This window comes from Anoplophora glabripennis, unplaced genomic scaffold (genome assembly GCF_000390285.2).
Source record: "Anoplophora glabripennis isolate ALB-LARVAE unplaced genomic scaffold, Agla_2.0 scaffold250, whole genome shotgun sequence".
In the NCBI taxonomy this organism is placed as follows: domain Eukaryota; kingdom Metazoa; phylum Arthropoda; class Insecta; order Coleoptera; family Cerambycidae; genus Anoplophora; species Anoplophora glabripennis.
The window spans coordinates 482,088-493,798 of NW_019416392.1; the positions used below are offsets into that span (position 1 = coordinate 482,088).

Below are 11,711 nucleotides of genomic sequence, written 5' to 3' on the forward strand. Positions count from 1 at the left end.
AAAAAAACTACAAGAAATAAAGTGAAACATACAATCAAAATTTCAATTTAGAAATATGCTGTGCCTTGGAATAGTAAACAATGTTGACAGTTCAGCATAAATTGTAAAAAATGAGGCATCTAAGTGAAGTTGAAGTCGTTCGTGTTGTTGCTAGTATACAGTATGGCACCAGTATTCGACAGGTTGCAAGAGATTTTAACGTAAGCCCTTCTGTCATCCATCGAGTGTGGAATCGTTACTTGGAAACCGGAGGATATAAAAGACGCATTGGACAACGTCCTAAGAAGAAAACAAACCGAATTCTGGACTGGTTTTTAGTCCTATCCTCCTTGCGTTCTCGTACATCCACAGCAAAAGACCTTCAAAGTAGGCTCAGAACGACTCATGGGTTGGAAATTTCCGATCAGACAGTTAGGAATAGACTGAGAGAAGCAAACTTGACACCAAGAAGACCCGTGCGAAAACCTATTTTAACTCCGTATCACATAAGGTCTCGTTTACATTTTGCACGTGAGCATGTGGCATGGCAGCTTCGATATTGGAGACCAGTCCTCTTCACAGGTGAGTCACAATTTCGTTTAAGTCGTTGTGATGGTCGAGTACGTGTATACCGACGTCCACATGAACGCCATTCTTCAGCTACTATACAATAAGTCGAAAGATTTGGTGGTGGGTCAATGATGGTTTGGGGCGGAATTAGTCTTGATGAAAGAACCGATCTTGTCATAGGTCCAGGGACTCTAACCGCTGAACGATACATTGATCTCATTCTAGAAGATCATGTTATACCAGCCGCTTATGATATAGATCCAAATTTTCTGTTTATGCAAGATAACGCAAGACCACAAACTGCGATTATCACCATGAACTACCTTCAACATCACGGGATTCAATCCATGGATTGGCCTCCGCTAAGTCCTGATCTAAACCCCTATCGAACATCTTTGGAATTTGTTAGATAGGCGTGTTCGGAGGCGCCCAGACCCACCTCAGACTCTCCAACATTTAACAAATGCCCTAATCGAAGAATGGGAGAATATACCACAAGAAGACATTCGTAGGCTCATCCGAAGCTTACCACGGAAGTGTCAAGCAGTAATTCGTGCTAATGGAAGATATACACGATATTAGTGAACCAAATATCACCAGGACCTTTATGTTATACAGACAGGATCACAGACTCTTCACTTTATTTCTTATAGTTTTTTTGAATTGGCGCTGTTATCTCAAGCGTGATTATGTAAATTTGTTTTATTTTCGTAAATTTATTCGAACAAAATGTTAGTCTTTAAGATATGCATTATTAGATTTATATAGTATTACAAATAAAAAAGTTACTGAGATTTAAATAAGTGTTCCTCTAATTATTTTGAGCAGTGTAATTTAGAATATACCTATGTCTTTGAATAGGTTTTCCGTATCTTGATTTACTGAAATCTTTTTCCAATAACATTTCCCTATAATTTTCAATGTTGCTAGGACACTTTTCAATACGTTCGAGGGAAAAAATAACCTCTTTCACCCACTCCTACCCACTGACCTGGAGCGAAGTTGGAACAATAGTGCCACCCTTCGGGTCGCTTTTATTGTCGCTAACCAGGCTAAAACGCCGCGAAGGGCAATGGGAAACTGCACTTAACCCATTTTCCACGTGCAATCTAATGGTTTTCCGATAACTCGCCGAGGTCAAAGCTATTAGCCGCTAGTCTTTTGTCTTCTGATTCCGGCAGGTCGACTCAATCATCTAGATAGCCTTGGCGCTGAGTCGCCAGCGGCGTGGCTCGGGGATATTCTCCAGTTTATCGACGAGGTATCGCAGTATAATTAAATGTAAAAGTGAAAATTCATGCTGAATCAAATCTTTAAATGAGAAAGGGTCAATTACATATAACCTCAAAAGCAACGAAGGTTAAATGAAAGGTTCAAATTATTAAAAGTATTAATAAGAAATATGCCAGCCTATATTTCAATTTGCTTGAACCTTTTCACGCTTCTAAATTGAAAATATCTTGTAACGGCTGTGTCTGTACATTTAATTTCCCTCTCTTTTGAATTATATGCCGCGTCACTGCTCTCAGAAATGATTCCTCAACAAAAACAATCCCATTAATTTCGCTCTGATGGTATCGCCTGAGTTTTATTTCTGTTTGTTTCTCGGTTTAATCAAATTAAAGATTCCAGTCTACCTATACTTCCCTCCTCGGCGTCCATATCCCCCTTCTGATGGAGAAAATAATAACTTTTACTTCGAGGTCGTCGTTGCAGACGTCGAACCCCTTCGTTATTTGTATAAAACGTCCGACTTGGAGGTTAATTGGAAACGAGATGAAATTCGACGTCTGTTTACCCCGATCAAATCGAAACGCAACACGAGGTTACCTTTTACTCAATGCAATAACGCATAACATACACGGAGTCTACTCTCATCTTACCTCACCTCATATATATTTATATAGAATATGTGTTAGAAACAATTTTGGTTTTGTTGTCCAAACCCAAAAATTTGTTTCGTTCTATCTTAGCCAAAGAGAACAATATGTCGAGTACAATGACTTTAAATCTCCGTCATATGTAACATCAGAGGTGCCTTAGGAATCAATTGCTTTTTCTTCTCTTTATAATCGATTTAAGTCATATACAGGGCAGGAAAATTAGCAAGTTTTGTTAAGCAACTCATAGTCTAAATGCTTCTGTTTTCGAGAAAATTAATTAAGATTAACCAAAAATGTAAACCGACCCTGTGCATCTTGTGCACGTGTACGACCAGAATGCTTCGGACTGTTGAATGATGGTGCCTCTCCGCGTGTCTCTCCTGCAGTTTGTGAATTTTTACATACCAACTTTCCGGAAAGGTGGATAGAACGAATGGACCTGTACGTTGGCCAGCACGAAGTCCGGATATGCATCCTATGGACTCTTTTATTTGGGGTGTATGAAACAAAATGTGTACCGAACGCCTATTGTCGATGCAGGAGATCTTCAACACTGATGAAAATGTATAGCATTATATTTAGACACCGTAAAACCCGAGGTAAAACCTTTACTACAGACGTTTTAAAAATATTCTATTCTTATGTTCGCTCTAAACTTGAGTAGTTATATATCATTTGGTATCGTTTTTATAGCCGTTACATAGTTGATATTGATATAATACAAACAAGTTTTTTTAAATATCTGGTGTTTAAAATGGATGTGTTTATCCTGAAGGAAGTGTAGCTTAAAGGTTGTTAAAATACAACCAGTTTAAACTTAATGTATCATTATTATTGTATGTTTAAAAAAATAGTATTAATACTCCCATAAACTATATATTCAAATATTTTAATTACACCCCAAACTTCGTGATTGAATTGTATAAGAATCCTTGGTATATATACCCGATATCCTGCAAAATTTTGTGTTCGTAGATTTTTCTGTGCGATATCCGAATCATGTATGCAAACAGGAAACGGTAATATCCGAATTGTAATATTCACTGTTCAAAAAACCACATTAACATCACGCGACCGTAACAACATTATGACTATTGTTACTTGTGTAAAAATTGTTATTATCTAAATGTACGTAATGCAATATATTCAACTAATAACTGTCCTTCCATACATTTTGTGTTGCTGGTACTGCTGTGCTTTACAGTTTGTTCCTTCACGTCTCCAGGTAATAGAAATAAGTATATAAATACGTAGGAGCAATTAAAATTACATCTAAACGTCACTTGCATCAAAAACTACTTTACTGTAAAAGTTTAAGTTGTATTTGTTTCAGAACTCTACACTGCAAGTAAGACTCCCACAAGGTACAGTTCAAGGCAAATTGAAGGAAACGCTAAATAGAAGACTTCAATATCTTTCGTTTGAGGGCATCCCATACGCTGAGCCCCCTATCGGGAAACTTCGTTTCAAGGTTAGTACAAACTAATTCAGGAACAAACTTTTAATCGCTCCTCTCTATAAATGACAGCCACCGGTTCCAGCACGTAACTGGGATGGCGTGCTCAACACCTCTCGAACATTTACTTCGTGTGTTCAAGTCATTCCTTCAGTCCTCAACGATCTGATCGAATCCGAGGACTGTCTTTACATCAACGTGTTTACGACAGTAAAAGTAATTTTATAGTTACAGTTTCGACACATGTTTAACGAGAGTGATGTTTCTAGGACCTACATGCTTGCAATGTCCAGGTACTTCCTGTTATGGTTTGGATATATGGAGGTGCTTTCTTGCTGGGATCGGCAAATTCGACTTACTTTGGCCCCGATCTTCTTCTAGAGGAAGGTGTAGTTGTGGCGCATTTTAGTTACAGACTGGCATCATTTGGTAAAATGTATCAACGTTTGGAACAAATTACTTAAGTAATAATTGTTTTTAGGTTTCCTCAATACTGAGGACTTGGTATCTCCAGGTAATTACGGTTTGAAAGACCAACATCTGGCATTGCGTTGGGTGAAAGACAATATAAAGCACTTTGGTGGTGACCCCGACAAAATTACTATATTTGGTGAGAGTGCTGGGTCAGCTTCCGTACAATATCAATTGTTGTATCCAAGAAATGAAGGTCTGTTTCAAGGTAAGTACACAGAATTTAATCACGAACACGTTTATGATTGTTACTCCTTCCAAGGTGCTATCTCAGAGAGTGGCAGCGCCCTCTGCATTTGGGCCTTTCAGAGGAAACCCAGGAAGATAGCCTTTGACCTTGGTGTAGCAGCAGGAATAATTACCAGTAACTCTACAGAGCTGGTCGAATACCTGCAAAGTCTGAGCGTCGAAAAACTAAAGTCCGCTACTATGAAAACTGCTATTAAGGTAATGCTTTTGTCCAAATTATAAAGTAAAATAAGTGATTTAACACCACAGCACAGCCTTGGCATCATTTACGGCATCCCGTTTGCACCAACCATAGAGCCAGAACACCCGGAAGCCTTCCTTACAGATAAACCCCACCATCTTCTTGAAGAGGGTAAATTTGTGAAAGTGCCTTACATAATAGGATTTAATTCCGCGGAAACGTTCTTGATACAGCCAGGTAAGTTTGTGGTTATAAAACAACTCGGCGTTTCAGATTATTTTTACAGCTTTTAGCTTGACAACGCCTCTGTTGCGTTACTACGACATCAACCCTGGCATATTAATTCCCAGCGGCATGAATGCAGGACGGTACACAAACGAGGCGGGAAAATTAATAAAGGAATTTTATTTGAGCGATAGACCGAGAGCGGAAAATTATTTAGAGGTATATTTGGAGTCACAGTATAATATAAATCAGAAATGACATATACTTCTTTACAAACTGGCTTTTATAAAATAAAAAACTGTGACCTTGAATAAGTCTGTCATATTAAACGTGAGATTTTTCTGTTTAGTGGGCTTTTTAAGTGCGATAGGACCTTTAGTTTCTTAGAAACATTGTTTCTTACATAGCTCATTTATATTAAAAACAGATACATTTGAACACCAATGCAGAATAGGAGCATTTTATGTGTGAACGTGCCAATGGTAATGGAATTGAAGCTCAGCATCTGTATACTTAGGCTGAACCAGATTTCATAATCGGATCCTGGACAGTAAACAATTTGGTAAACACCCTATCAACTCTGAAAGGCGTAGATGTGTTTCTACACGAGAGATAGAAGAGCAAGAGGAATTGAGAGAAAACAACTATCTCTGGATGAGTTGCGGCTTCTTGTTCAGAAAACCATAAAAAGTAGTTTGAAAAGTAATTTACCCCGCTCTTTCAGAAAATGCTACTATTTTTGAGAACATTTCCGTGGCGTAATGTACTGCTCAAAAACAGATGAATCTCCGCGTCTAAGTTACGTCATTTATCATCACCATATTCAAATCATGCAAATTTATTTGGTAATACTCTGTACAGAATTTGAATTGATTTGATCAACCCGTTAGCAAGATATAAACAAAAAACATTTTTTTTCGAAAACTTAACATCCTGAATCTCGAAAACGAAACGTTTCAAACAAATGTTCATCTGAACATAAGCAAACATCGCCGTGTTCTAAAAATGTAGATTAGAAAAGAAAAAAATGTTATCGGCGACCAATGTTCCATGACCGTACTGATTTGTATTATATTGTGCAGCTTAAACAGTTTGAGAACTTTTGGAATAAATCAATCAAGATTCCAGCAGTTCTAAAACTGTAGTTCATGTGTAAAATCTTCCAGTACGTCAACGACGGATACTTCTATCGCTCAATAATCGAGAGCGCCAGATTGTTTAGTCTTTCAGCGCCTACTTTCATGTATTGCTTCAGCTACGAGGGTATACTAGGAAGAAAAACGTTGGGATATTCCAGGATCGATGAATATAAAGGTAGCATTGTTACAGATTATAGCATAGTAATTAAATAGGTACCTTATTCAAGGTGTGGTCCATACTGAGGAAATGGCGTATATCTGGTCGAGAAGCTACTTACCTGAACCAAACCCTACAGATAAACTGGTCAGGGATCGGATGGTTAAGATGTGGGCAAATTTCGCTAAAACAAAGTAGGTAAATGATGATATTGCGGGAAACAATTGCTCTGTGGATTAATATCCCGGGGGAGCATTTAACCCGCAATATCCAGTAAACAGTTAGGATCATTCGTCAGCAAAACCCGCCGGACATATACCAGTTCCGAACTTATTAGTTTTCCTAGGTGAGCCTACCGACGAATGATCCAGCTGTTTTTGATATCTTAACTGCAGACAGAGTGAGCAAGGTTATAGGATATAAGGTATAACAAAGTGAATAATGGATGAATACCATCAGTTAAAAATTGTTTTGTGTAGTGGCGACACAGGCCTTACTTTCATTGTACTTGCGAAGCAGCAGGTCGCTCTCTGCCAGTGTGGTCGTATTGAAGGCCTAAGCTTTGAACACCGACCATTCATAGACTTTGTTATATCGTATATCTTACACAAGAAGTAATTTGAGATATGTTTCAGATCTCCTACTCCTCATCAAGATTTCCTGTTAGAAAATATTTCATGGCCTACTGTTTCAAGCAACATGACCTACTTGGACATAAATAAGGAGATGGCAATAAAGCAGCACTACAGAAATGAATCGATGATGTTTTGGAAGGGGTTGTATGAAAAATATGGAAGGCCACCGTATGACACTTATTGACTTATCTAATTGTTTTTAGTGAATAAATATATTTTCAAGTATATAGCAATAAGATTTATGGAAACATAAATATTAAACTTTGTACACTTTCATTCTAATCATGTTTTGCGAGATGGCTGCTTCAGAGATTGTTAAGTATGTCCTTTTATACTTCGGAAGACGAAATCAAGCAATCTGGCGACTGTCACGAGTTAATGCAGGCAGCAAACCACGTCGGTGACAAATTAGCTGAATATTCAAGCAATTACGGCCCGCCCGCAAACAGAATTATTTGAAAACTTCCCGTCTTCGAGTTAAAACTTTATTTATTTTATTTTCCCAGTCTCTTGGAAATTGTTTTGGTAAATGGGGGTAACGTCGTATAAAGTCACTCTTGCATAAAAATTTCCCTCGTATAAAGGCTCATTGGATGGCCCGCTGAAAAATGGAATCTAATAAAGGAAATGAACTTGCTCTACATTCTCTTCGTCAATCTCGCAACTCGCGGCGCCGCATGGCCTATATTCTTGCTTTTTTTTAATTTCTTTCCATCAAAAGAGTAACAGCCACAGTCTGTCTCGTACTTAGCAACACACTTTCTGTTAAGATTTAATTAAGCCATCGTTTTACAATTTAGTCATACTTTTGTAACAGACGTCTTGATTGGAAATATGAATCTCGACGATCCAAGATTTATATTTCGAGTTTTCTTGATTTACAACGAGATAGGAACGTCATGAGTGGCTGCAAAAGTAATAAGTCGTCAGACACCTTTTTCTGCTAAGAATTTCCTAATCCTTCGAGCGTATATTCTAAATTGGCATATATTTAATAAATTGAGTCCTGTAGCAATACATTAGAAGTTGAATTTGTATTACACCAGCAGCGTTTTCAATTTCGGTGCAATTTTCCAGATCTTCCAATAATTTTTTATCGGGTAACTAAAAACTTTATTCAGAACGATCAAACATGGGTCTCAAACGAAACAAAAAATAAACATTTTAATACTTAACGAACAACAACGCAGGAACTTAATAATGGTCGTAGGGTTTGCCGAACTCTGGATAGTAACTCCTTGGAGGCACCGCGATGCTGGAAGGCGGGAACTGGTACCCTCCCCCATACCTGGGTACCCCAGAAAAGCTCTGACCTCCAGCAAGCGTCGCGTTCATACGACGCGGATCCTTAGAGTAGGGCGTCTGCCAAGGCGTCCTGGATATTTCTTGAGGCGGTGCAAAGGAAGGCTTGTGCCGGTACTCGAACCCGTGACCATGGTCCAAGGGCGATGGTCTCTTCTCGACATTTGCGAAGTACTGCCGGTGCGACAAATTCTCATTCCGCTTCTTCCCCATAACGTTGCCGAGCTTCGGTGGCGGAGGTGGGGTTCTGCCGCGTAGGGGATCTTCGCGTTTACGCTTTTTTTCCATCCTATCTTCGGATCTGTATCCGATCCTGTTGCCACCGCGCAGTACTGGAGATCTTCCTCGAGGGCTTCGGGACCGTTCTACCGGCACGGGTGACCTGGTGCCGCGTCTCTTCGGGTTCTTCTTAGGCTGGACCTTGACTTCGTCGATTTTGGTCTTCAGATGTTCTCTTAATTTCCTAACCTCGGCTAATTCTTTATTTACAGCAACCTTGTCGGCTTCTAGGCGGTTCAAATCCGCTTTTTTGTTCTTCTCGAACGCTTCTCTGTCTTGATTCAGTCTTCTACGATCGGCGCGCGTCTTGTACTGGGCCTCTTTCAGGTCTTTCTCCAAGCTGCTGCACTTCTTTCTCATACCTTCGTGTCTGCGCTGGTACTCTACTATCTTCCACTTGTACCTGCTTATTTCTGCTTTCAATTTATCCAACTTTTTCTTTAGTTCAGCTATGACGTTATCCTTTTCCTCTTCCTCTTCTTCCCCGGATATCTTAATTTTCTTCTCATGCTCGTGGTTCTCTTCGGCTTTACTTTCCTTTATGCATTCCAATTTATCGCTTCTCTTCTTACGCGAATCCAGTTTCACTAACTGTTTGCTTTCTCTCAGGTCTGGACGGTCTTTGCTGACAACTATTCTCTTTCCGTCGAACAAAGTGTTGTTTAATTGTTTGATGCATTTCCCGGCGGTTTCTGCAGAATCCACGGACACATAGCCAAAGTAATTTTTACCGTTGGTCAGTATCTTTGCGGTTACCACTTTACCCAGTCCAGTAAACAACTTTTTTATGTCGGTAGCTTTAACGTGGCGATCGATATTCGACACCCAGAAGTAGCAATGATCGTCCTTCTTCGATTTTGACTTCATTAAAGTCTTCGAATCTTCTAAGGTAAGGTCAGTACATATAGACGTGTTTACATTTGTCAATGTGTTATCGTCACAAATTGTCTGATCCAAATGTTCCTCGGTGGTGATTATAAGGGTGGAATTATGGAACGTGTTATTACTTTCCTTCTCAGGTTCCTTTTCGTTCAATACATCGAATAGATTAAACTTCTCTTCCGCTTCTTCCAGGAAGGAGTCCTCTGCTTCTTCACGAGCATCTAAAACAAATAAATTCCCTTAGGATAGGGAAACGCGATATATCCACAAAAGCTCACCATGGCCAGTAGCGCCGTCTGCCTCGTCCTCGATTTTGACAACCAAAGCGTCATCTTCAGATTTGAGTATATCCTCCCCATGAAAGGCGTCGTTCATTGTATCGTCCACGATGGACAAACCGTGAATGTCGCCGTCGTCGGCGTTTTTCTTCTCCGCCATTCCTAATCAGTTAGTTGACTAGATCTAATCTAGACTACCTGCGTGGAAAACAAAAGTTAAAACGGAACTAAAACAGAAACAAGTAAAACAATTATATAAATCTCGTAGTATGTGGCTGTGAGACAAATTTTAGCAGCGAGCCGTTAATCTTTGGAGAGGGAATAAACTTCTTTAAGTTATGATGGGGGGTAAATCAAGCGTCTCTTGTGTTCCAATTGTTAAACTTCGCCGACTTGTTGCCCCCGTGAAAGTTCTAACCAAGAGGCGTGCTCGAGATACTTTCCCGTGCCGTTTCGTCGACTATAGAATCGGGTATTTCGTGTAGGGCTACTGTTGAAGGGGTGTTAGGGAGGCGTGAGGGGTTTCTTGATTTATACAACAAGTGAGGCGTTTGTTCCCAATGAGTCCTTCTGCTGCGCCTGAGCAATTTGTAGTACAAACACTCCACGAGGTAAGTAATAAGTAGCTATTTATATCTGAGTTACGTGACTGATGTGAAATTGGTATTAAATAACAATGTAAAAATAAGGTAAAATAAGTTAATGATGAAAGAGGTGGTTTCTATGAAAAAAAAATCAGATTGTCTACCCGCTATAAGCTGAAGTTTACACATTTGAAACTAACTCGTCTGCCAACAGATGGCGCCGAGGATGAGCGGCAAAACCAAAAAGATTTTCTAGTTTTTTCAACGAAAGCAAACAAAAGTATACAAAAGCCAGCATACAAACGGCTGGCGCTTTAAATTCTCGATAATTTTTATGAACCAGTGTTAAATTTGAGCAGAACATAGGAAATGATTTCACCTCGGCAAAATATCGAAAATTTTGCCATTATTTTGTTAAATATCGGTACTATACTGTACAGAGAACTGTTATTAAAGTCATATATTTATCAAAAGATGGCACTGATACCACCTAGTGATCCAGATTGTAAAAAAAACTGTTTTTATTATAGCACATAGATATTCTTACTAGACACGTAGCTATAGCAGTAAATGGGCTAAAAAATCGATGAATTGGCAGTTGAAGAGGTGTCTCATCTCGTGAGTCAATTTTTTTCATTAGCAACATTGTTTTTTTTTAACAATTTGGGAGCCAAAAATCAGTTTTTCCAATATATTGGGAACACCATTGATTTTAAAGAAAAGTGTTCAACAGACGAAATATCCACAATAAAAAGATCTACAAAATGCCACCTGATTAAAATCCGATAAATTGCTTAAAAGTTATTGCAAAAAAAAAACATTTTTCCCAATACATTGGAAAAACTGATTTTCGACCCAAATTGTTAAAAAAATTGTTGCTAATGAAAAAAATTGACTCACGAGCTGAGACACCTTTTTTACTGCCTTTCCCTGCACATTTCAACAATAAAATAGCGGACGTCAATTCATCGATTTTCAAATATTATAGTGACGCGACTATACGTCCTAGGAACTCTTACAGCTTAATATGGCTTTTTTACTTATTTTAAAATAGAGAATGTCAAGGAAAATATATATTTACTGTCGATAATAAAATTCTACATGATTCGAATACACATATTCGATCAGATAAAAATATTTTAAACTAAATGTTATTTATCGATTTATACCATAATTTGTCCTAGTCTTAATAATAATGCAAAGAATAAAAAATTCATTTATTATCAGGAAAACAACTCAAAAATGGGGGCAGACTGCGGTACAGCTAACTTTTTTGGGCTGTTATTAGAGCATCTGGCAAATAGTATTTTCTGGAATAAATATATAGTGTTCTATATTTCAAAAATCTTCTCCACATGCTTCTTTCACCTTATTGGAATTTTAGAATGATTCTCTCTGTAAAGCCAAAACATAAACATTATTTTTTATATGGGCAAAATTC

General features: G+C 38.5%; 2 protein-coding genes across 2 annotated transcripts; one reads left to right on the top strand and one right to left on the bottom strand.

Annotated features, from left to right (window-relative positions):
• The first annotated feature begins 3,567 nt into the window (after nt 1–3,567).
• On the top strand, nt 3,568–7,129 carry LOC108906498 (venom carboxylesterase-6-like). The gene is made up of 11 exons (XM_018709777.1): nt 3,568–3,657; nt 3,766–3,903; nt 3,961–4,104; nt 4,158–4,317; nt 4,370–4,567; nt 4,622–4,806; nt 4,858–5,026; nt 5,076–5,233; nt 6,181–6,328; nt 6,381–6,504; nt 6,946–7,129. Exons 1-11 carry the CDS (start codon nt 3,568–3,570, stop codon nt 7,127–7,129), a joined length of 1,698 nt encoding a protein of 565 aa, XP_018565293.1.
• Nucleotides 7,130–8,139: 1,010 nt separating this feature from the next.
• LOC108906499 (scaffold attachment factor B1-like) lies at nt 8,140–9,846 on the bottom strand. Its single transcript, XM_018709778.1, has 2 exons — nt 9,687–9,846; nt 8,140–9,629 (listed from the first exon to the last, which is right to left on the bottom strand). The coding sequence occupies exons 1-2, from the start codon at nt 9,844–9,846 to the stop codon at nt 8,140–8,142; spliced, it is 1,650 nt and encodes a 549-aa protein (XP_018565294.1).
• Between the last annotated feature and the right edge of the window lie 1,865 nt (nt 9,847–11,711).

What these genes read in the sequence shown, in the direction of transcription:
- LOC108906498 (XM_018709777.1), top strand. Translation starts at nt 3,568, where the DNA reads ATGCAATATATTCAACTAATAACTGTCCTTCCATACATTTTGTGTTGC. An exon ending in GAGCGGAAAATTATTTAGAG is followed by an intron (nt 5,234 to 6,180) that starts GTATATTTGGAG and finishes AAAATCTTCCAG; the next exon opens with TACGTCAACGACGGATACTT. An exon ending in GCAAATTTCGCTAAAACAAA is followed by an intron (nt 6,505 to 6,945) that starts GTAGGTAAATGA and finishes GATATGTTTCAG; the next exon opens with ATCTCCTACTCCTCATCAAG.
- LOC108906499 (XM_018709778.1), bottom strand. Translation starts at nt 9,846, where the DNA reads ATGGCGGAGAAGAAAAACGCCGACGACGGCGACATTCACGGTTTGTCC. An exon ending in AGACGGCGCTACTGGCCATG is followed by an intron (nt 9,630 to 9,686) that starts GTGAGCTTTTGT and finishes TATTTGTTTTAG; the next exon opens with ATGCTCGTGAAGAAGCAGAG.